The sequence below is a fragment of the Bufo bufo genome, chromosome 4 (assembly GCF_905171765.1).
Source record: "Bufo bufo chromosome 4, aBufBuf1.1, whole genome shotgun sequence".
Classification (NCBI taxonomy): Eukaryota; Metazoa; Chordata; class Amphibia; order Anura; family Bufonidae; genus Bufo; species Bufo bufo.
The window spans coordinates 477,247,338-477,270,067 of record NC_053392.1 but is presented as its reverse complement, the minus strand read 5'-3'; the positions used below and the strand labels follow the sequence as shown (position 1 = coordinate 477,270,067).

The 22,730-nt window shown below is 45.1% G+C and overlaps 1 protein-coding gene across 1 annotated transcript in view; it reads left to right on the top strand.

Annotated features, from left to right (window-relative positions):
• The first annotated feature begins 9,710 nt into the window (after positions 1 to 9,710).
• Positions 9,711 to 22,730, top strand: part of LOC120997317 (sulfotransferase 6B1-like) — a 77,720-nt gene continuing 64,700 nt past the window's right edge. Inside the window, exon 1 of the mRNA XM_040427355.1 lies at positions 9,711 to 9,919. Coding sequence (XP_040283289.1) covers positions 9,721 to 9,919 — 199 coding nt within the window. The 5' untranslated portion in view covers positions 9,711 to 9,720. The remainder of the gene's footprint in view (positions 9,920 to 22,730) is intronic.

The window sequence follows — 22,730 nt, the reverse complement described above, 5'->3', positions numbered from 1 at the left end:
CGTGGGGTATTTCTTATAAAGAAAATCAAATTCATCCCCAGATATCAAATTCTCAGTCTTTGCCTGTCGCAAAATATCAATTAGATCTTTCTGATAGGCGGCTGTAGGATCACCACCAAGTCTCTCATATGTCTCCTTGTCGTCAAGTAGGGTCTTACACATCTTTCTGTAGTCATTAGTGTCCATCAGGACAATATTGCCCCCCTTGTCTGAGGGTTTGATGGTAAGGTTCTTCTTCTTCTCAAGATCTAATAATGCTTTATATTCACTAATGCTACAATTAAAGCCCCCCTGCAAAGAGGTAAGATTAGATAGATCTCGACAGACTTGGTTGACGAACACGTCTATACATGTGAGGTCCCCCAGAGGAGGCATTTTAATGCTCTTGTTTTTGAGCCCAGTGAAGGGACCTTTACCCTCGTGGGGGGTACTATCGCTCAAACTGAACAGGAGGCGGACATCTTGAAGGATATCAGGTGAGATACCCATCTCTTTGCTCTCTCGTTTTGCAATGAGCGCAAAATGTTTCCGCCATCTAAGTTTACGAGCAAAGAGATGGATATCTCTAACCCAATTAAAGAGGTTGAAATTAGGGGTAGGAACAAACGAAAGGCCTTTACAGAGTATGTTCATTTCTGAACCTTGGAGTGACTGGTCAGAGAGGTTAATTATTTGGTTGTGTTGCCTAACGGCCTGTTGGTCTGAGGTGGCGACTTTTGAGACCCTCGATTGCGCAGAGTGTATCTAAAAAATCTGATCCACCTTGATCTTGCCTGCCTCTCTGAATTTTCCTCTCCCCTCTACCTCTAAAGTTTTGTGCTTTCCTGTAGCCCCTACCTCTTCCTCTAAATATCTGATTTCCCTCCCTTTCGTTTTCAGAGGCCTCAGTATCACTGGATGTGATGTCCACCTCAGGACGTTTCGTTTGTGATATATTGCGATCTAGCATGGAGTACACCCGGTTATCCCTAAAATCTTGAAGGTCTCTGTTAAATTGGCGGTGTTTCCGCTCTTTGAGGTGAAACTGAAATTTGTCAACGGTATTCTTCAATTGAAGTTCCTTGTTAGCAAACTCAGCTTCTCCCCCAAATTTTTGTGTGAGTTCAATTTGATCTTTTAACTTCCCATCCAATTTAACCAGGTTAGCCTTTTCTTCTTCCAGCAATAGATGCATAAATCTGAGAGAGCTTTTTGTAGCCTCGTCCTCCCACTTGCTCATCAGAGAGGTAGACCTACTTCTAATTGCCGGGGTTAGGGTAATCCTCAATCCTCTGGGTACGATCTTATTTTTCAAATAGTTCTCTATTGATTGAATCTCCCACCACGAGGATATTTGTTCCTTATAAACATTGGTAAGGTCCTTAAAAGCGGCCTTAAATGAGGGTGCGTATTTGCTCTGTGTCAAAGTCTTCTCTGAGAAGACCTCATTGGCATCAGAGAGCAACTGTGTTTTGTCAACGCCAGTGGAGAGGAAACCAGCCATACTCCAGATATAGGTAAATGTAGTTTACAGAACCGTTTTTTAGTGGGTAAGGCTACAGTAACTAAATAGTGAGCTAAACCCTTTAGTCTAGAGAAAATTTTTACAGGTTATGGGTAGCTTATTTCATTTGATTTAAAACTTAACATTTAATTAATGTCAATCATAAAAAGATAGGCCCTTAAATATAAACACTCCTGTTCAGTTTGAGCGATAGTACCCCCCACGAGGGTAAAGGTCCCTTCACTGGGCTCAAAAACAAGAGCATTAAAATGCCTCCTCTGGGGGACCTCACATGTATAGACGTGTTCGTCAACCAAGTCTGTCGAGATCTATCTAATCTTACCTCTTTGCAGGGGGGCTTTAATTGTAGCATTAGTGAATATAAAGCATTATTAGATCTTGAGAAGAAGAAGAACCTTACCATCAAACCCTCAGACAAGGGGGGCAATATTGTCCTGATGGACACTAATGACTACAGAAAGATGTGTAAGACCCTACTTGACGACAAGGAGACATATGAGAGACTTGGTGGTGATCCTACAGCCGCCTATCAGAAAGATCTAATTGATATTTTGCGACAGGCAAAGACTGAGAATTTGATATCTGGGGATGAATTTGATTTTCTTTATAAGAAATACCCCACGGTAGCCACATTTTACAGCTTGCCTAAAGTCCATAAGGGGGGTACCCCGATCAAAGGGCGCCCAATCGTGTCAGGCGTCAATAGCCTGACCCAAAATTTAGGGATCTACTTGGATCATATCCTGGCGCCTTTTGTGAAAGCACTGCCCTCATACCTGAGGGATACAAGTGACCTTCTTGGTCGTTTAGAGGGAATCAGTCTAGAGGCGGATACATCACTAGCCTCAATTGACGTTGAGGCCCTCTATTCCTCAATACCCCAGGAATTAGGTATGAGGGCAGTGCAATCATTTCTCCTCACTAGGGGACAACAGTTCTATCCACACAATGGTTTTGTCCTGCGACTGTTAAATTTTGTCCTTACAAGGAATTATTTCCTATTTGACGGGGTCCTCTACCACCAGCTCAGGGGCACCGCGATGGGGAGTTCATGTGCCCCGTCGTACGCTAACTTGTTCCTGGGCTGGTGGGAGAGGACGTTGGTCTTCGGTGACATTCCCAATATACACACCCCATGCATCGTTACTTGGGCAAGGTTTATCGACAACGTCTTTGTTGTCTGGAAAGGGGGAGAGCAAGATTTCTGTGATTTCGTCAAAAATCTAAACGTTAATGACATCAACATGAAATTTACTTCAGTCTTTGAAAAGGACACCCTGCCCTTTCTTGACATACTGATTTCAAGAGACAAGGAAGACGCGTTACAAACAAGCACCTTTAGGAAACCCACCTCCACTAACTCACTCCTACATTGGAGTAGCCACCATCCCTTTCCCCTGAAGAAGGGAATACCGGTGGGACAGTACCTGCGCATTAGGAGGAACTGTTCCACCTGGGAATCCTTTAAAGAACAGGCAAATGACCTGAGAAGTCGTTTTCGGGAGAGGGGTTACCCTGATAGAGTGCTTAAATTGGCCTTTAAGTGAGCATGTGAAAGTAAGCGAGAGGATCTCCTCCACCCGAAACCGAAAAAAACTGGGGACGGGTATATACGCCTTATAGGCACGTTTGATGATGCCTCAAATGAGGTCAAACAGATATTGAGGAACCACTGGGAGGTCCTCTTAATCGATCCGTACATCAAAAAGGTGCTTCCTGAAAGGGTACAGGTCACATATCGTAGAGGCCTTAGCCTCAAGGACCGCCTAGTGCACAGCCACTACAGTGAGGCACGTGATCTTAAAGGGACATGGCTTCAGCGCCCGATCGGTTGCTTTCACTGTAATGGCTGTGTGGCATGTCAATATATTACACAAGGACGGTCATTCCGTGCTAACGTCACTGGTAAAACCTACCAAATTAAAAATTTCATCAATTGCCGCACTCAAGGAGTAATCTATAGAGCGAACTGTAGATGCGGCCTTGAATACGTAGGGAAAACCACCCGTGAACTGCGACGACGGGTGGGTGAACACCTTGGTGACGTGAGGAATGACAGAGACACGTCCCTGGCAAAGCATGTCAACATGATGCACGGAGGTGATGTGTCATTTTTGAAATTTATGGGAATTGAGACCATTGCAAGACAACCTAGGGGGGGAGATTGGGATCGGAGGATTCTGCAGAGAGAGACATGGTGGATCTTCCATCTTAAAACAGTGGTGCCTACGGGTCTGAACGAACAATTGTCGTTCAGTTGCTATATAGATCCATAGTGTCTCTCTCTGACAAGTGGGATATACCATCCGATCACATCTTCTACCCTCTGTGCCCACACAACACTAACAACATTTATGTATTGTAGGATAAAATAAGCTTTCTCTATTTGAACTTGGTTCGGTTACCTATGGAGGATGAGCCCCTTCCTTTAAAAGGGTGCGACAGCCACTGCTGGCAACGTTAGTAATTTTGAGGAACTACCTTAGAAACTCCAAGACTCCACTATGTGAACTGTAAACTAGGCATACAGGTGGAAATTACATTGTTTTTAGGTGGTAGCAAAGGTTGGGCAAACTTGCCCTTTGACCCGATCTCTGCACCATAACATACCCGCCTTACACATGCGCAAGATAGAGTGCTCGCCGTAGGATCAGTTACTAGTCAGACGGCTGGTTGCTGGGTTACCTGTATTGTTTGGATCTTGGCTTCATTAAGGAAGCCGGTTACCCGGATGGTTGCCTGGCGACAGTACACGCCTCTATACACCGCATCATAGGAAGAGGTGCGGTCATGTGAGTTGAAGCCGAACAGCTGAGATATCGCATGACGACGGCACTGCATGACGTTGAGGGGGCGTATAGCAGGGGCGGAGCTACCTGGCCTTTTTAAACAACCCGCGAACGCGGCTTCATTGCCACTGCTACTTGCGGGACGCCAAGGAGCACCTTCCACCCAGCGATATCTGGGAACAGTTGCCATTTAGAACTGGACAGATAAGTGTACCACGCTGACATACTTGCTTACCACAGTGATTCAGTATTGTTATGCATTTAGCACTGCACAGATCGTTAACCTATGCTGGGGGTTACAACTAGCATGGATCTGTTACACTGCAAACTAAATTGACACTTTGACTCATTGTGATGTATATGTAACCTTATACGTGGTGTTTTCACTATACTTGGATTTAAGTCACAGCAGTCTATGTATCCCTATAACGGCTGTGATTAAGTGACACAGGATCGCTCTTGACTCACTATCCGGATTGTGACATATAACCGGATGGCGGGTGGTATATAGTCAGGGCCTACACAGGACTCAAGACTATGAACTAGATACCATCCTGTGTCACGTGTTTTGGTTGGAAGAGGTATCCTCATACCAGGGAGCCTCTTATATTTAATTTTGTCCCCTGATGAATCAGACATCACTGAGGAAACGCGTCGGGACACTGTACCTTTCTGATTAATACACCTATACGTGTTTGATTTAGACCAGGATTTGTGACCCCTCACATCGGTACTGCCAATCCACCTGGACTTTAATCACCACGTCCCCTTTGCCAACTTTAGTGCCCATACCCGGTAGAGAATTAACTCATCACAGGACCATCTATTCTGTCTATCGGGCCAAGCTGGGCAGTCCATCTTTAGGGAGGGCGAATGCAGGGATATATGCATTAGATAGTGGTGTGATTTAGATAGATAAGGGACATCCAGGGTATGGTCCCAGCAGTGTGTCCCTCTGTCTTGGTACCTTTGTACCCTTCACCCTATCTGTTTCAAACGCTATCCCTGCTTATGGTTTCTTCCAATCTCCGTCCATTTTTTCAGGAGACTAGTGTAACCAGTGGTTACAGATACTTTCTTTTTTTGAGTGTTTATATTTAAGGGCCTATCTTTTTATGATTGACATTAATTAAATGTTAAGTTTTAAATCAAATGAAATAAGCTACCCATAACCTGTAAACATTTTCAAAATACTCATTTGCCTAATAATTCTGCACGCAGTGTATATTTGTGTCAGAAGTTGTGCTTTTTAAATTTTTTGAATAATGATACAGCCATTTTATTTGATACTTTTGTGCTGATTCTTTATTTTTTTCCCTCTATATTAACCACTTGCCGCTAAGCTAACGCCGAAAGGCGCCATCTCTGCGGCTCCCCCAGGCTACGCTACGCTAACAGCCGAGATTTCCTGTGAAGGCGCGCACACAGGCGCGCGCGCTCACAGGAACGGAAGGTAAGAGAGTGGATCTCCAGCCTGCCAGCGGCGATCGTTCGCTGGCAGGCTGGAGATGTGTTTTTTTTTACCCCTAACAGGTATATTAGATGCTGTTTTGATAACAGCGTCTAATATACCTGCTACCTGGTCCTCTGGTGGTCCCCTTTGTTTGGATCGACCACCAGAGGACACAGGTAGCTCAGTAATATGTTGCACCAAGCACCACTACACTACACCCCCCCCTTGTCACTTATTAACCCCTTATTCACCCTTGATCACCCCTGATCACCCCATATAGACTCCCTGATCACCCCCCTGTCATTGATTACCCCCCTGTCATTGATCACCCCCCTGTAAAGCTCCATTCAGATGTCCGCATGATTTTTACGGATCCACTGATAGATGGATCGGATCCGCAAAACGCATACGGACGTCTGAATGGAGCCTTACAGGGGCGTGATCAATGACTGTGGTGATCACCCCATATAGACTCCCTGATCACCCCCCTGTCATTGATTACCCCCCTGTCATTGATCACCCCCCTGTAAAGCTCCATTCAGATGTCCGCATGATTTTTACGGATCCACTGATAGATGGATCGGATCCGCGAAACGCATACGGACGTCTGAATGGAGCCTTACAGGGGGGGTGATCAATGACTGTGGTGATCACCCCATATAGACTCCCTGATCACCCCCTGTCATTGATTACCCCCCTGTCATTGATTACCCCCCTGTAAAGCTCCATTCAGACGTCCGCATGATTTTTACGGATCCACTGATAGATGGATCGGATCCGCAAAACGCATACGGACAACTGAATGGAGCCTTACACGGGGGTGATCAATGACTGTGGTGATCACCCCATATAGACTCCCTGATCACCCCCCTGTCATTGATCACCCCCCTGTAAGGCTCCATTCAGACATTTTTTTGGCCCAAGTTAGCGGAAATTATTTTATTTTTTCTTACAAAGTCTCATATTCCACTAACTTGTGTCAAAAAATAAAATCTCACATGAACTCACCATACCCCTCACGGAATCCAAATGCGTAAAATTTTTTAGACATTTATATTCCAGACTTCTTCTCACGCTTTAGGGCCCCTAGAATGCCAGGGCAGTATAAATACCCCACATGTGACCCCATTTCGGAAAGAAGACACCCCCAGGTATTCCGTGAGGGGCATATTGAGTCCATGAAAGATTGAAATTTTTGTCCCAAGTTAGCGGAACGGGAGACTTTGTGAGAAAAAAATTAAAAATATCAATTTCCGCTAACTTGTGCCAAAAAAAAAAAATTTCTATGAACTCGCCATGCCCCTCATTGAATACCTTGGGGTGTCTTCTTTCCAAAATGGGGTCACATGTGGGGTATTTATACTGCCCTGGCATTCTAGGGGCCCCAAAGCGTGAGAAGAAGTCTGGTATCCAAATGTCTAAAAATGCCCTCCTAAAAGGAATTTGGGCACCTTTTCGCATCTAGGCTGCAAAAAAGTGTCACACATCTGGTATCGCCGTAGTCAGGAGAAGTTGGGGAATGTGTTTTGGGGTGTCATTTTACATATACCCATGCTGGGTGAGAGAAATATCTTGGTCAAATGCCAACTTTGTATAAAAAAATGGGAAAAGTTGTCTTTTGCCAAGATATTTCTCTCACCCAGCATGGGTATATGTAAAATGACACCCCAAAACACATTCCCCAACTTCTCCTGAATATTTGGCAAAGTCCTCAGCTGAGAAGAGAGGAGAGGGTGGAGGTGCTGGGGGATGGAGAAGGGAGTTAAAAGTGCTAAAAAGTTGTTTAGGGCTGTGGGCCAGGGAAGATATGAGAGATGAGAAGTAGGCCTGTTTTGCATCAGTGAGTGAGGATTTGAATATAAGGAGGGATTGCTTGTATGCGGTGAAATGATCTTTTGAATGGGATTTCTTCCATCGCCGCTCAGCAGCCCTGGAAGCTTGTCTGAGTTTTTTGGTCAGGTTGGTGTGCCAGGGTTGTCTGTTAATTTTTGGATTTTGTTGTGTGTGATGGGGGCAACAGTGTCCAGAGCTGTACTTATTGTGGTGTTATATAGGGTGGTAGCAGCATCTGGGTCTTGGAGGGAACAGATGGTAGAGAGTGGGAGAAGAGAGTCAGAAAGCAAGCGAAAGTCTAGATGTTTAAGGTTCCTGCGGGGGTGTGCTAGTGTGTGGACCGGGGGAGCAGCAGAAGAGACCAATGAAGAGAAGGTGAGTAGGTTGTGGTCGGATAGGGGAAGAGGCGAATTAGAAAGGTTAGATAGGGAGCAGAGGCGGGTAAAGATAAGATCCAAAGTGTGACCATCTCTGTGGGTGGGAATGAAGACCACTGTGATAGGCCGAAGGAGGAAGAGAGCGATAGGAGTTTAGAGGCAGTTGAGTGGCAGGTGTCAATAGGGATGTTGACGTCACCCATGATGATAGTGGGGATGTCGGCAGAAAGAAAGTGTAGTAGCCAGGTGTTAAAGTGGTCAAGAAAGATGGTGGCTGGGCCTGGGGGGCGGTTAATGACGGCTACTTGGAGGTTGGAGGGAGAGTAGATGCGAACAGAGTGTACTTCAAATGAGGTGAGCGTAATGGAGGGTGGCAGTGGAGTTGGGCTGTAGGAGCAGGTGTCTGATAGGAAAAGACCAACTCCTCCACCATGTTTGCAGCCAGGGCGGGGGTGTGAGTGAATTGAAATCCACTATATGAGAGTGCAGCAGGTGAGGAGGTGTCGGAGGATGTCAGCCATGTTTCTGTGAGACCCAGAAAGGAAAGGTTTTGAGAGATGAAAAGTTCATGAATGTACGACAGTTTGTTACAGACAGAGCGTGCGTTCCATAATGCTCCTGCAAGAGGAACCAAAGGAGCAGGGGTCACAGGAATGGTTATTAGGTTTAAGGGGTTGCAGAAATTTGTAGAAGGAGATTTGTATTGGGACGTAGAGGTGATAGTGGGGATTTGCTGAGGGGGGCCTGGATTTGGAGAGATATCACCAGCAGTAAGGAGAAGCAGAGAAAGTGTTAATAGGTGAGAATAGGAGAGGGCAGGAGGTATCTGTGTGTGTTTGGGAAGGAAGTGTTTTATGTTGCCAAGCAGGTTTGTGCAAGCTGTCAGATGAGAAGGTAAGATGGAGGGAGAGATGAATAGTTCCTTGCTGGGTGAATGAATGTGGGGGTATTTCAGGAGGTTGTTGACAAGTGGGAACAGTAAGATGAAAAATTTGAAACATTGTTTGCATTAACTATGTCTGTAATTACCTGTGGTCCCCTTCTAGTCCAATTCTGGTATAATTCAGTCTGTGCACTTGAGAGTGGCACTTGAGAGATGTGGCATCATTATTAAAGTTTACTACTCTACGAGGTTTGTGGAATTTTTTTATTGTGTGTGTGTTGTGGTGGAGGGCGTGATTGCATGCTAGGGTGTGGGAAGGCGGGATCCAGGGGGCCCAAGCAAATTCTTGCCCAGGGTCCAATCAATATTAAAGACGGCCCTGATTATGCCTCTCTGTGGCAAACCACCAACAGCAGTGGTCAGGCGTATGGAGGAGCAAGGGGCTGAAGGTTACTGCTTCTTGATTGTCTCCATCTGTATCTGCATCCTGAGGACTCAGATATAGTGAAATCAGGACAGCAGCTGATATCTGGGACATTCCTGCTGGATCTGGGACAATTGAGGCATGCAATCATAAAGGCATAAATTACATTATCCATTGATCAAGTGGATAAGCTGTATACTGAAACAATTTCATTACTTGATTACTTTTTTGAAGCGATCTTGGATCAATGGCTTCTGAAATTATGTACTGACACCAACTACAATATAAAACACAGGACAGCATTCCTCTTCAGAGTGTAAAAGGTTAAAAGCTGTAAAAGCATGAGTACTGCCTCTTGTATGCCTGCCCTCTTTCTCGTTGGATCACCCTCCTTGCTTATTAACAGAAGTTGAGGAGATAAAGAAACCTGTTCCCAGCAGCCCTAGATCACATCACAATGGAGAGCAATTTAAAATTCACTGAAGAAGTGAAAAAAGTACTTGACGCAGCCAAGAACATTCCAAAGGAGGATTTGCTTTTTACATACAATGGAGTTATATATCCAACATCGACTTGTGATGTCGATACATTTAAAACTATTGAAACATTTGAAGCACGTGAAGAGGATTTTATGTTGGTGGCATATCCCAAATGTGGTAAGTTCTAAGCAGAGTTGTAGGGGAGCCTCCATGAGATCATTATTAGTGTTGATATCAAAATTAGTGTTGAGCAAACATGCTCAGCCGAATACCAGTTCGGCTCGAGCATCGCTATGCCCGGCACATGGCGGTACTTACCTAAGCAGCCAATAAAAGTGCAGGTAAGTACTGCGCTCACTGTAATGCCAGTAGCCATGTTGGCTACTGGCATTACAGTGATTGGCTAGCCGGAACGCGTCATCAGGTTCTATATAGCACTCGATGACGTGTGTTCTGCTCATTCGAAGTCAGGGAGAGCTGAGCATAGGAAGGGACAGACAGTGTAAGGAGTGTAATTGAATATTATTTCTGTACAAAAACGTTTCAGAGACCCAAAAGTGTGTGTGACAGCAGCAATATATGTTTGTAGCGCAACCTGCGCTAAATTGCTCAGTGTTAGGGCTCGTTCACATGAACGTTTTTTGCATTCCGTATACGGGCCATTTATTGCGTTCCGTATACGGTCCATATACGGAACCATTCATTTCAATGGGTCTGCAAAAAAAAATGAATGTACTCAGTGAGCATTCCGTTTCCGTATGTCCGCATTTCTGTTCCGCTACATTTTGAGTCTTGTCCTATTCTTGTCCGCAAATCACGTTTCGTGGCTCCATTCAAGTCAATGGGTCGGAACACCGTATGCATCCGTATGTCTTCCGTATGCATTCCGTTTATCTATTGAAAATGTTATGCCCAGCCAAATTTTTTCTATGTAATTACTGTATACTGTATATGCCATACGGAAAAACGGAACCTAAAACGGAAACACAACGGAAACAAAAAACGAAACAACGGATCCGGAAAAAACGGCCCGCAAAACACTGAAAAAGCCATACGGTCGTGTAAAAGAGGCTTTAGGGAGAGCTGTGCATAGGAAGGGACAGACAGTGTAGGGAGTGTAAAATGAAGATTTTTATACAAAAAAAGTTTCAGAGACCCAAAACTCCTTTTAAGGACTGTTGTGTGAGACAGCAGCAATATATATTTTTAGTGCATCCTGCACAAAATACCGTGTAATAGGCCGCTGCGAACAGTTAAATTATTCGTGCCACATCTCCTGTGTAAAGTGTGCGCATCCCTAAAATATCCAGTGCAGTTTTTCCATAGACGTTGTCCACTTTTGACAGTGACATTACCAGGCCCACATCTGCTGTGTAACGTGTGCGCTTCAAAAAAATTTCTGTGACATAAAATTATATTTTTCAATAGACGGTGTCCGCTTCTGACAGTGACCTTCCCAAGACCACATCTGCTGTGTATTATTTTTCAATAGACGAAAGAGTCTTCTGACAGTCGGGAGTGGGTAATTTGCGCGCCCCCCGCTTGCCTTCCTTCAATGTGTTAGCCGTTTCTCAGGCTCCCTCTCTGGAATTGAACACTAATTCCCCGTTACCCATGGTCACCATGTTAGGCGCATAAAAGAACATCGAATGTTGATAGGGCGGACATCCAAATGGATCATCGATGTCACGGGGACGTGCGATCAGGCAGAAGTTATCTAGAGTCAACAAAGCGGCAGCAGGCCCTGGCCCATAATGTTTGCAATGGTCAGCTCACCTGCAGGCCCTCAACCAATTTTTTTTCGATGGTCAGCTAAGCAGCAGGCAGTCTCCCATAAGAGTCTGGTCAACACAATCCTCACCGCCAGGGCCGTCTTTAATATTGATTGGACCCTGGGCAAGAATTTACTTGGGCCCTCTGGATCCCGCCTTCCACACCCTAGCATGCAATCACGCCCTCCATGTTGTGCAAACCTGGACTAGGAAGCACCTCTAGTGTCCATCTGATGAGTGGCCACTAGAGGTGTTCCTTGGCAGTAATGTAAATACTGCCTTTTTTTCAGAAAAGGCAGGGTTTACATTAAAAAGCTTGCAGAGACATGCTATAGCCACCAGAACTACTACGTTTAGCTGTTGTGGTTCTGGTAACTATAGTGTCCCTTAACCTCCATGGCGGTCCGGAAATGCGGATGCGGACAGCACACTGTGTGCTGTCTGCATCCATCCCTGCGCCGTTCAAATTAACTCATGGTGGTTCTGAGAGTGTCTCACGGTTACCGCTGCTTGCAGTGTAATGTGACCCCGAGCCACATTTTGGATTAACACTAAGGAGGTTAATATAGAGGGGAAAAAAAGATTCAGCACAAAAGTATCAAATAAAATGGTTATATCATTATTAAAAAAATTTAATAAGTATAACTTCTGACACAAATATATAGTATTTTGCAGATTACTTTTTTTTTTTTACAAGCTGCAGATAGTATTGTACTACTAACTCCTCCATCCACCCCACCCCCTCTTCTCCAACCACCCAGCACCCTTACTCACATACAGTAAAACATATAATATATCCATTTTTCCCCCCTATGTACAGTACAGACCAAAAGTTTGGACACACCTTCTCATTCAAAGAGTTTTCTTTATTTTCATGACTATGAAGGCATCAAAACTATGAATTAACACATGTGGAATTATATACATAACAAACAAGTGTGAAACAACTGAAAATATGTCATATTCTAGGTTCTTCAAAGTAGCCACCTTTTGCTTTGATTACTGCTTTGCACACTCTTGGCATTCTCTTGATGAGCTTTAAGAGGTAGTCACCTGAAATGGTCTTCCAACAGTCTTGAAGGAGTTCCCAGAGATGCTTAGCACTTGTTGGCCCTTTTGCCTTCACTCTGCGGTCCAGCTCACCCCAAACCATCTCGATTGGGTTCAGGTCCGGTGACTGTGGAGGCCAGGTCATCTGGCGCAGCACCCCATCACTCTCCTTCATGGTCAAATAGCCCTTACTTTCAAAGTTTTCCCAATTTTTCGGCTGACTGACTGACCTTCATTTCTTAAAGTAATGATGGCCACTCATTTTTCTTTACTTAGCTGCTTTTTTCTTGCCATAATACAAATTCTATCAGTCTATTCAGTAGGACTATCAGCTGTGTATCCACCTGACTTCTCCTCAACGCAACTCATGGTCCCAACCCCATTTATAAGGCAAGAAATCCCACTTATTAAACCTGACAGGGCACACCTGTGAAGTGAAAACCATTTCAGGGGACTACCTCTTGAAGCTCATCAAGAGAATGCCAAGAGTGTGCAAAGCAGTAATCAAAGCAAAAGGTGGCTACTTTGAAGAATCTAGAATATGACATATTTTCAGTTGTTTCACACTTATTTGTTATGTATATAATGCCACATGTGTTAATTCATAGTTTTGATGCCTTCAGTGTGAATCTACAATTTTCATAGTCATGAAAATAAAGAAAACTCTTTGAATGAGAAGGTGTGTCCAAACTTTTGGTCTGTACTGTATATATTCCATTTTTTGCCCCCTCTGTATATATATCATATACACTCACCTAAAGAATTATTAGGAACACCATACTAATACGGTGTTGGACCCCCTTTTGCCTTAAGAACTGCCTTAATTCTACGTGGCATTGATTCAACAAGGTGCTGATAGCATTCTTTAGAAATGTTGGCCCATATTGATAGGATAGCATCTTGCAGTTGATGGAGATTTGAGGGATGCACATCCAGGGCATGAAGCTCCCGTTCCACCACATCCCAAAGATGCTCTATTGGGTTGAGATCTAGTGACTGTGGGGGCCATTTTAGTATAGTGAACTCATTGTCATGTTCAAGAAACCAATTTGAAATGATTCGAGCTTTGTGACATGGTGCATTATCCTGCTGGAAGTAGCCATCAGAGGATGGATACATGTTCTCATTCTGTTTACGCCAAATTCGGACTCTACCATTTGAATGTCTCAACAGAAATCGAGACTTATCAGACCAGGCAACATTTTTCCAGTCTTCAACAGTCCAATTTTGGTGAGCTCATGCAAATTGTAGCCTCTTTTCCCTATTTGTAGTGGAGATGAGTGGTACCCGGTGGGGTCTTCTGCTGTTGTAGCCCATCCGCCTCAAGGTTGTGCGTGTTGTGGCTTCACAAATGCTTTGCTGCTTACCTCGGTTGTAACGAGTGGTTATTTCAGTCAACGTTGCTCTTCTATCAGCTTGAATCAGTCGGCCCATTTTCCTCTGACCTCTAGCATCCACAAGGCATTTTTGCCCACAGGACTGCCGCATACTGGATGTTTTTCCCTTTTCACACCATTCTTTGTAAACCCTAGAAATGGTTGTACGTGAAAATCCCAGTAACTGAGCAGATTGTGAAATACTCAGACAGGCCTGTCCGGCACCACCAACCATGCCACGCTCAAAATTGCTTAAATTACCTTTCTTTCCCATTCTGACATTCAGTTTGGAGTTCAGGAGATTGTCTTGACCAGGACCACACCCCTAAATGCATTGAAGCAACTGCCATGTGATTGGTTGACTAGATAATTGCATTAATGAGAAATAGAACAGGTGTTACTAATAATTCTTTAGGTGAGTGTATATACAGAGGGGGTAAAATTGAATATATACATAGGGGGGAAAATTGGTATATAATATATCCATTTTTCCCCCCTTTGTATATATTCAATTTTTTGCCCCCAAAGCCACTATATATTTGTTTGCCACTTTTTTTTAATGATTTTTCCACCGGGGCTTGACCCCTAGGAAGGATTTGCTCTTGCTGCCAGTGCCGAGACCTCCTGCCCTCATACAGCCGGCCGCAACCAGCACTGCCGCACCACTGATCATCACCTCAGATACCCCCCCTTACCGGGATGAAGCAGGAACAGTGTGCCAGGGCAGTGCCATACATTATTATTAAAAAAAAATACTACCTACTTGTTCCGCTCTGTACTAAGTTGCAGGCTGCGGCGAGCTTCAGTTAGGTGGCACGCAAATCGCAATCACGTTACCCTCCCAGTTCCAGCTGTGATCCCGCGAGACCTCGGGCCTCGTGATGACAAGATAAGGAATAGAATTCAGAGCAGCCGCACTTCAAATACAGGGAGGGCCCGGCCGCCGCACTGGCCGGGCTGCGGGCCCCTTCCCGCTGGGCCCGACCTCGATCGTTACGCCACTGGAGTGACCAGCAGGGCTCAAGAGGCAGCTGCCTTGGGCCCCCCAGGAGAAACTGGGCCGGGGCAGCTGGCCCTTTTGCCCCGCGTTAAAGATGGCCCTGCTCACCGCCTGAGGTCACGTAACTAATTAGCACGGAGGAGTCTCGTTGGTTATCGGAATTAACCACCCACAGAATCGAGTAAGAGCTATCAATCTGTCAATCCTTTCCGTGCCTGGGCAGGTTGAGGTTTGTGGTGTTGAGTCAAATTAAGCAGCAGGTGGTGCCCTTCCGTCAATTAGTTTAAGTTTCAGCTTTGCAACCATACTCCCCCCGGAACCCAAAGACTTTGGTTTCCCGTAAGCTGCTTGCCGGGTCATGGGAATAACACTGCCGGATCACCTGTTGGATCGTCTTCGATCCTCCGACTTTCGTTGTTGATTAATGAAAACATTCTTGGCAGATGCTTTCACTGTGGTCTGTCTTGTGCCGGTGCATGAATTTCACTTCTAGCGGCGCAATACGGATGCCACCGGCCGTCCCTCTTAATCATGGCCCCAGTTCCGAAAATCAAGAAAATTTTGGGCTGAACTTGCACTTTATATACAAGTAAATATACAGGAAAGAATGTTTCCTAACAATTTTTCCTCTAAAATCGATTTCATCTTCGGTTTTGTGCGTATTATTGTTAGTCTGTAAAAGTGGCGTACTAATCAGACAACATCGTTCCCAGCAGCGACCTGGGAGTCCAAGATGCATCCAGACATGCTCCCCATGCTGTTCCAGAACCATTTTGGTGGTGTTTCCATCAATTTCTGACATTTTCCTATGAATCAGGCACTCTCCCCTCTTCAAGGCAGGGGGTACCTGGTTTAATGCTCGGGTTCTCCCATTGACTTCCATTATACTCAGGTGCTCGGTCGAGCACCCGAACATCTCGATGTGTTTGGCCCGAGCCCCCAAGCACTACAGTGCTCGATCAACACTAATAATATTCTTAAGGGAACAATTGGGAGGGAACTCGGGGTGCTGTCATGTCGGACTCTGGAAATACAATTACTGGTAAGACTAATACTTACTTTCCAGGAAGTCCTCCATGACAGCACCACATGGAGTAATACCAGATTAATATACAGACCTAGGGAGGGACCACTGCTTGGAGAACTTTCCATCCAAACCTCTGGTCATGGTTTTCTGCAATATCTAATCTATAGTGTTTTCAAAAGGTATGAGAATTTGACCATGTAGCCAACTTGCAAATCTGGTCAATAGAAGCTTCTGCATGTTCTGCCCATGAAGCTGAAACTGCTCTGGTGGAATGGGCTCTGATATCTTGAGGACAGGATATTCCCTGCAGTTGGTAGGAGTCCCTAATTGCCCTTGTTTCGGCCGGCAAATTGTATGAACAGATTAGAGGTGTCTAAATCCACTGGTAGCTTCTGAATAGATAAGAAGAGAACGTCTGACATCTAACAAGTGGAAGCTTTTTTCCCTGTCATTTTTGGGATCCGCACAAAGGGTAGGCAGTATAATTTCCTGATTTAGATGGAATGTAGAAACTACCTTTGTTAAGAAGGATGAATCTAGTCTAAGGATGACTCTGTCCTCTAAAATTTTAAAGGGACACTGACAGGCCCAATAAGCATATTTAGCTATATATGACTGCACAGGTCTTCTAATGTGTACTAAAATCATATAAGTATACCCCCTGTCCACCTTATAAATACAGTAAACTCATGTTTATAACCTGATAGAATCGTCTTCTTTCTGCCCAAGGGGCGGCGTTTCAGCTTCACTTCTGCCCAGCCAGCTGCCCCCAACCGCCGTTTTGAAGCGCCGCCCAACTCATCAATATTCACTTTGCTGGGCGGCTTCTGCTGTCCCCGATGTTCCGAGATCCGGCGCATGCCCAATACAAAGCTATGGGCATCGGACTCCATTTCATCTTCAGCGCATGCGCCCGGCACCCTCACTGGCCGGGATCACATCGCGCCTGCGTCCCCTCTGCTTCTTTGAGGCCTCTTCAGCCTCTGTGCTCTGCGCCTGCGCTGGGCACTCTTCAGAGCAGCGCTTCAGAGCGATGTGATCCCGGCCAGTGAGGGTGCCGGGTGCATGTGCTGAAGATGAAATGGAGTCCGATGCCCATAGCTTTGTATTGGACATGCGCCGGATCTCGGAACATCGGGGACAGCAGAAGCCGCCCTGCGAAGTGAATATTGATGAGCTGGGCTGGGCGCAAGTGAAGCTGAAACGCCCCCCGATTCTATCAGGTTATAAAACATGAGTTTACTGTATTTATAAGGTGGACAGGGGGTATACTTATATGATTTTAATACACATTAGAAGACCCTTTAAGGTAAGGTTCTCAGGTGGTTAAAGCTTGAATTTCACCTACCCTACGGGCCGATGTAATTGCCACTAGGAAGACCATTTTTGGGATATATGTTTTAAAGAGCTATCTTGCATAGGTTCAAAGGGTTCTTTTATTAAACCATTGAGAACTATTGTCAGGTCCCAAGGTGGGACTGAGGATTTTAGAGTTGGCTTTAATTGCTTTAATATACCAGCTTATCCATCTACTTTATGCCAGTTTGAACAGTTATGAACAGTTTAGAAACCAGCTCAAGGCTGCTATCTGGACTTTTAGGGTGTTTGGTCTAAGACCCCTATCAAAGCCATCTTGTAGAAAGTTCAGGATTTCCCCCAAACCCGGAAGCAGCGGATTTCCGTTTCTCAAAGCTATCCATGAGCAGAATCTCTTCCAAATTTTATTATAGATGGCAGCGGTTACTTGTTTATGACCTTTTTGAAGGGTTGATATCACATCATCCGAAAACCCCTGTAATTTTAATAAGTCCCTTTCAGAAGCCATGCTGTTAACTTTAGCTTGCTTATCTCCGGGTTCCAAATTGGACCCTGAGACAGCAGATCTGGGGAAGAGTTATCGGATCTTCCAAGGCCAACGAGGTTAGGACAGGAAACCACGCTTGTTTCGGCCAGAACAGGGCTATAAAAATCACTTTTGATGACTAGGGATGAGCGAACCCGAACTGTATAGTTCGGGTTCGTACTGAATTTTGGGGCGTCCGTGACACGGACCCGAACCCGAACATTTTCGTAAAAGTCTGAGTTCGGGTTCGGTGTTCGGCGCTTTCTTGGCGCTTTTTGAAAGGCTGCAAAGCAGCCAATCAACAAGCGTCATACTACTTGCCCCAAGAGGCCATCACAGCCATGCCTACTATTGGCATGGCTGTGATTGGCCAGTGCAGCATGTGACCCAGCCTCTATTTAAGCTGGAGTCCCGTAGCGCCGCACGTCACTCTGCTATGATCAGTTTAGGGAGAGGATGCTGCTGCTGTTAGGGAGAGATTAGGCAGGAATTTACTCAGCAAAAACACTTAATTCAGTGATCGATCTACAGCTGTGGATCATTGAACTGCTGCTATTTAATTGCTCACTGTTTTTAGGCTGCCCAGAGCGTTTTTATGTCACTTTTTTCTTGGGTGATCGGCGGTCATTTTGTGTCTTGTGGTGCGCCAGCACAAGCTGCCACCAAGTCCATTTAACCATCAATAGTGTGGTTATTTTTTTGCTATATCCTACATCAGGGGCTTGGCTGTGCTTGCTATTTTATTGAGGGGTAAAATACAATTGGCCAAAATAGCAGTACCGTAAATCTGGTGTTTCAGCTGTGGCTAGCCAATTGTAATACTGTCTGCTGTCTGCCGAAGCACAGTTTTTGTTCTGGGTTGAATGCAATTCCCAACTTAGCAATCCCCTAAATATTTTTTTCTGCTGTATCAGGCCAAGTTTAAATTGATCCATAAAAGGGTATATTAGATTGAAGGTGCGGATAGTGTCATCCTCAATAACTTTACACGCTACCGTGCATTTCCAAGTTTAAATAATTCTGTCCGTAAACGTATACCTGTCACCCAGCGCCTAAATAATAGGCCTCAAATTTATATTCAGCTCAATCTGTGTTTATTGCTGAGGCTGGTCAATTTATTTAGTGTCCGCCAAAGCACAGTTTTTGTTCTGGGTTGAATACAATTCCTAACTTAGCAATCCCCTAAATATATTTTTTCTGCTGTATCAGGCCAAGTTTAAATTGATCCATAAAAGGGTATATTATATTGAAGGTGCGGATAGTGTCATCCTCAATAACTTCACACGCTACCGTGCATTTCCAAGTTTAAATAATTCTGTCCGTAAACGTATACCTGTCACCCAGCGCCTAAATAATAGGCCTCAAATTTATATTCAGCTAAATCTATGTTTATTGCTGAGGCTGGTCAATTTATTTAGTGTCCGCCAAAGCACAGTTTTTGTTCTGGGTTGAATACAATTCCCAACTTAGCAATTCCCTAAATCAGTGGTTTCTGCTCTATCAGGCCTACTTTAAATCTATCCATAAAAGGGTATAATAGATTGAAGGTGCAGATAGGGTCATTCTCAATAACTTCACACACACACTACCGTGCATTTCCAAGTCTAATTCTGTCCGTAAACGTGTACCTGTCACCCAGCGCCTAAATAATAGGCCTCAAATTTATATTCATCTAAATCTGTTGATACTGCTGTGGCTGGTCAATCTATTTAGTGTCTGCCAAAGCACAGTTTTTGTTCTGGGTTGAAATACAATTCCCAACTTAGAGCAGAAACCACAAATTTAGGGAATTACTATCAGGCCAAGTTTAAATCGATCCATAAAAGGGTATATTAGATTGAAGGTGCGGATATTGTCATCCTCAATAACTTCACACGCTACCGTGCATTTCCAAGTTTAAATAATTCTGTCCGTAAACGTATACCTGTCCCCCAGCGCCTAAATAATAAGCCTAAAATTTATATTCAGCTCAATCTGTGTTTATTGCTGAGGCTGGTCAATTTATTTAGTGTCCGCCAAAGCACAGTTTTTGTTCTGAGTTGAATACAATTCCCAACTTAGCAATCCCCTAAATATATTTTTTCTGCTGTATCAGGCCAAGTTTAAATTGATCCATAAAAGGGTATATTAGATTGAAGGTGTGGATAGTGTCATCCTCAATAACTTCACACGCTACCGTGCATTTCCAAGTTTAAATAATTCTGTCCATAAACGTATACCTGTCACCCAGCGCCTAAATAATAGGCCTCAAATTTATATTCAGCTAAATCTATGTTTATTGCTGAGGCTGGTCAATTTATTTAGTGTCCGCCAAAGCACAGTTTTTGTTCTGGGTTGAATACAATTCCCAACTTAGCAATCCCCTAAATATATTTTTTCTGCTGTATCAGGCCAAGTTTAAATTGATCCATAAAAGGGTATATTATATTGAAGGTGCGGATAGTGTCATCCTCAATAACTTCACACGCTACCGTGCATTTCCAAGTTTAAATAATTCTGTCCGTAAACGTATACCTGTCACCCAGCGCCTAAATAATAGGCCTCAAATTTATATTCAGCTAAATCTATGTTTATTGCTGAGGCTGGTCAATTTATTTAGTGTCCGCCAAAGCACAGTTTTTGTTCTGGGTTGAATACAATTCCCAACTTAGCAATTCCCTAAATCAGTGGTTTCTGCTCTATCAGGCCTACTTTAAATCTATCCATAAAAGGGTACCGTATTTTTCGCCCCATAAGACGCATTTTTTCCTCCCCAAAAATGGAAAATGCCCCTGCGTCTTATGGGGCGAATGCTGACAGTTTAACATCGCTAGACGCGATGTACGGAGCGGGGGCTGGGGGAGGGACTGGGAGGAGGAGCTGGGGGCCGGCAATAGCGGTGGGGCGGTGCAGTCCCTGTACTATAGCCCCGCCCCACCGCTCCGGTATACTAATATAAAATGTATTATTGAATTAAAAGTTATTAAACATGCCCCCCTCACTCCTAATAGTACCGTATATTCTAATTTCTTCTGTATAATGCCGGCAGGCAGGACGGGCGGGTGGCAGCGTAACTCCTTGATGTCACGTGCCTGCGCCGCCTGCTTTATGAATGAAGCAGGCGGCGCAGACAAGTGACGTCACTGAGGGACGCGCCGGCCGCCCAGCCCGCCTGTCGGCATTATACAGAAGAAATTCGGATATACGGTACTATTAGGAGTGAGGGGGGCATGTTTAATAACTTTTAATTCAATAATACATTTTATATTTGTATGCAGCGGCGGCGGGGGGGGGGGGGGGGGGGGGGGACACACGGAATCTGTGGATGGCACAGTTAAGGAATGGGGGTCTGTGGATGGCACTGTTATGGGCTGGGGGGGCACTGTGGATGGCACTGTTATGGGGTGGGGGGTCTGTGGATGGCACATATATAACAGTGCCATCCACAGATCCCCCCCCCTGTAACAGTGCCAGCCACAGATCCCCCCCTGTAACAGTGTCCATCATCCACAGATCCCCCCATAAGTGTCCGTCATCCACAGATCCCCCCATAAGTGTCCGTCATCCACAGATCCCCCCCATAAGTGTCCGTCTTACACAGATCCCCCCATAAGTGTCCGTCATCCACAGATCCCCCCCCATAAGTGTCCATCATCCACAGATCCCCCCATAAGTGTCCATCATCCACAGATCCCCCCATAAGTGTCCGTCATCCACAGATCCCCCCCATAAGTGTCCGTCATCCACAGATCCCCCCCATAAGTGTCCGTCATCCACAGATCCCCCCCATAAGTGTCCGTCATCCACAGACCCCCCCATAAGTGTCCGTCATCCACAGATCCCCCCCATAAGTGTCCGTCATCCATAGATCCCCCCATAACAGTGTCCGTCATCCACAGATCCCCCCATAACAGTGTCCGTCATCCACAGATCCCCCCATAACAGTGTCCGTCATCCACAGATCCCCCCATAACAGTGTCCGTCATCCACATACCACCATTACTTCCAAACCCACCAAAAGCACACCTTTTGGTTAAAAATATTTTTTTCTTATTTTCCTCCCCAAAAACCTAGGTGCGTCTTATGGGCCGGTGCGTCTTATACGGTATATTAGATTGAAGGTGCAGATAGGGTCATTCTCAATAACTTCACACACACGCTACAGTGCATTTCCAAGTCTAATTATGTCCGTAAATGTATACCTGTCACCCAGCGACTAAATACTAGGCCTACAATTTATATTCAGCTAAATCTGTCGTTACTGCTGTGCCTGTATTAGTGTAATACGGTACCTAAATAGATAGCCAGATAGTGTTAGGTGCCTGTAAAAAAAGGCCTGAATTTGAATTCAATACATTGGGCCAAATAATTTTTTTCTTATTGTGGTGAACGGTAACAATGAGGAAAACATCTAGTAAGGGACGCGGACATGGTCGTGGTGGTGTTAGTGGACCCTGTGGTGCTGGGAGAGGACGTGGCCGTTCTGCCACAGCCACACGTCCTAGTGAACCAACTACCTCAGGTCCCAGTAGCCAGCAGAATTTACAGTGATATTTGGTGGGGCCCAATGCCGTTCTAAGGATGGTAAGGCCTCAGCAGGTACAGGCATTAGTCAATTGGGTGGCCGACAGTGGATCCAGCACGTTCACATTATCTCCCACCCAGTCTTCTGCAGAAAGCGCACAGATGGCGCCTGAAAACCAAGCCCATCAGTCTGTCACATCACCCCCATGCATATCAGGGAAACAGTCTGAGCCTCAAGTTATGCAGCAGTCTCTTATGCTGTTTGAAGACTCTGCTGGCAGGGTTTCCCAAGGGCATCCACCTAGCCCTTCCCCAGCGGTGGAAGACATAGAATGCACGGACGCACAACCACTTATGTTTCCTGATGATAAGGACATGGGAATACCACCTCAGCACGTCTCTGATGATGACGAAACA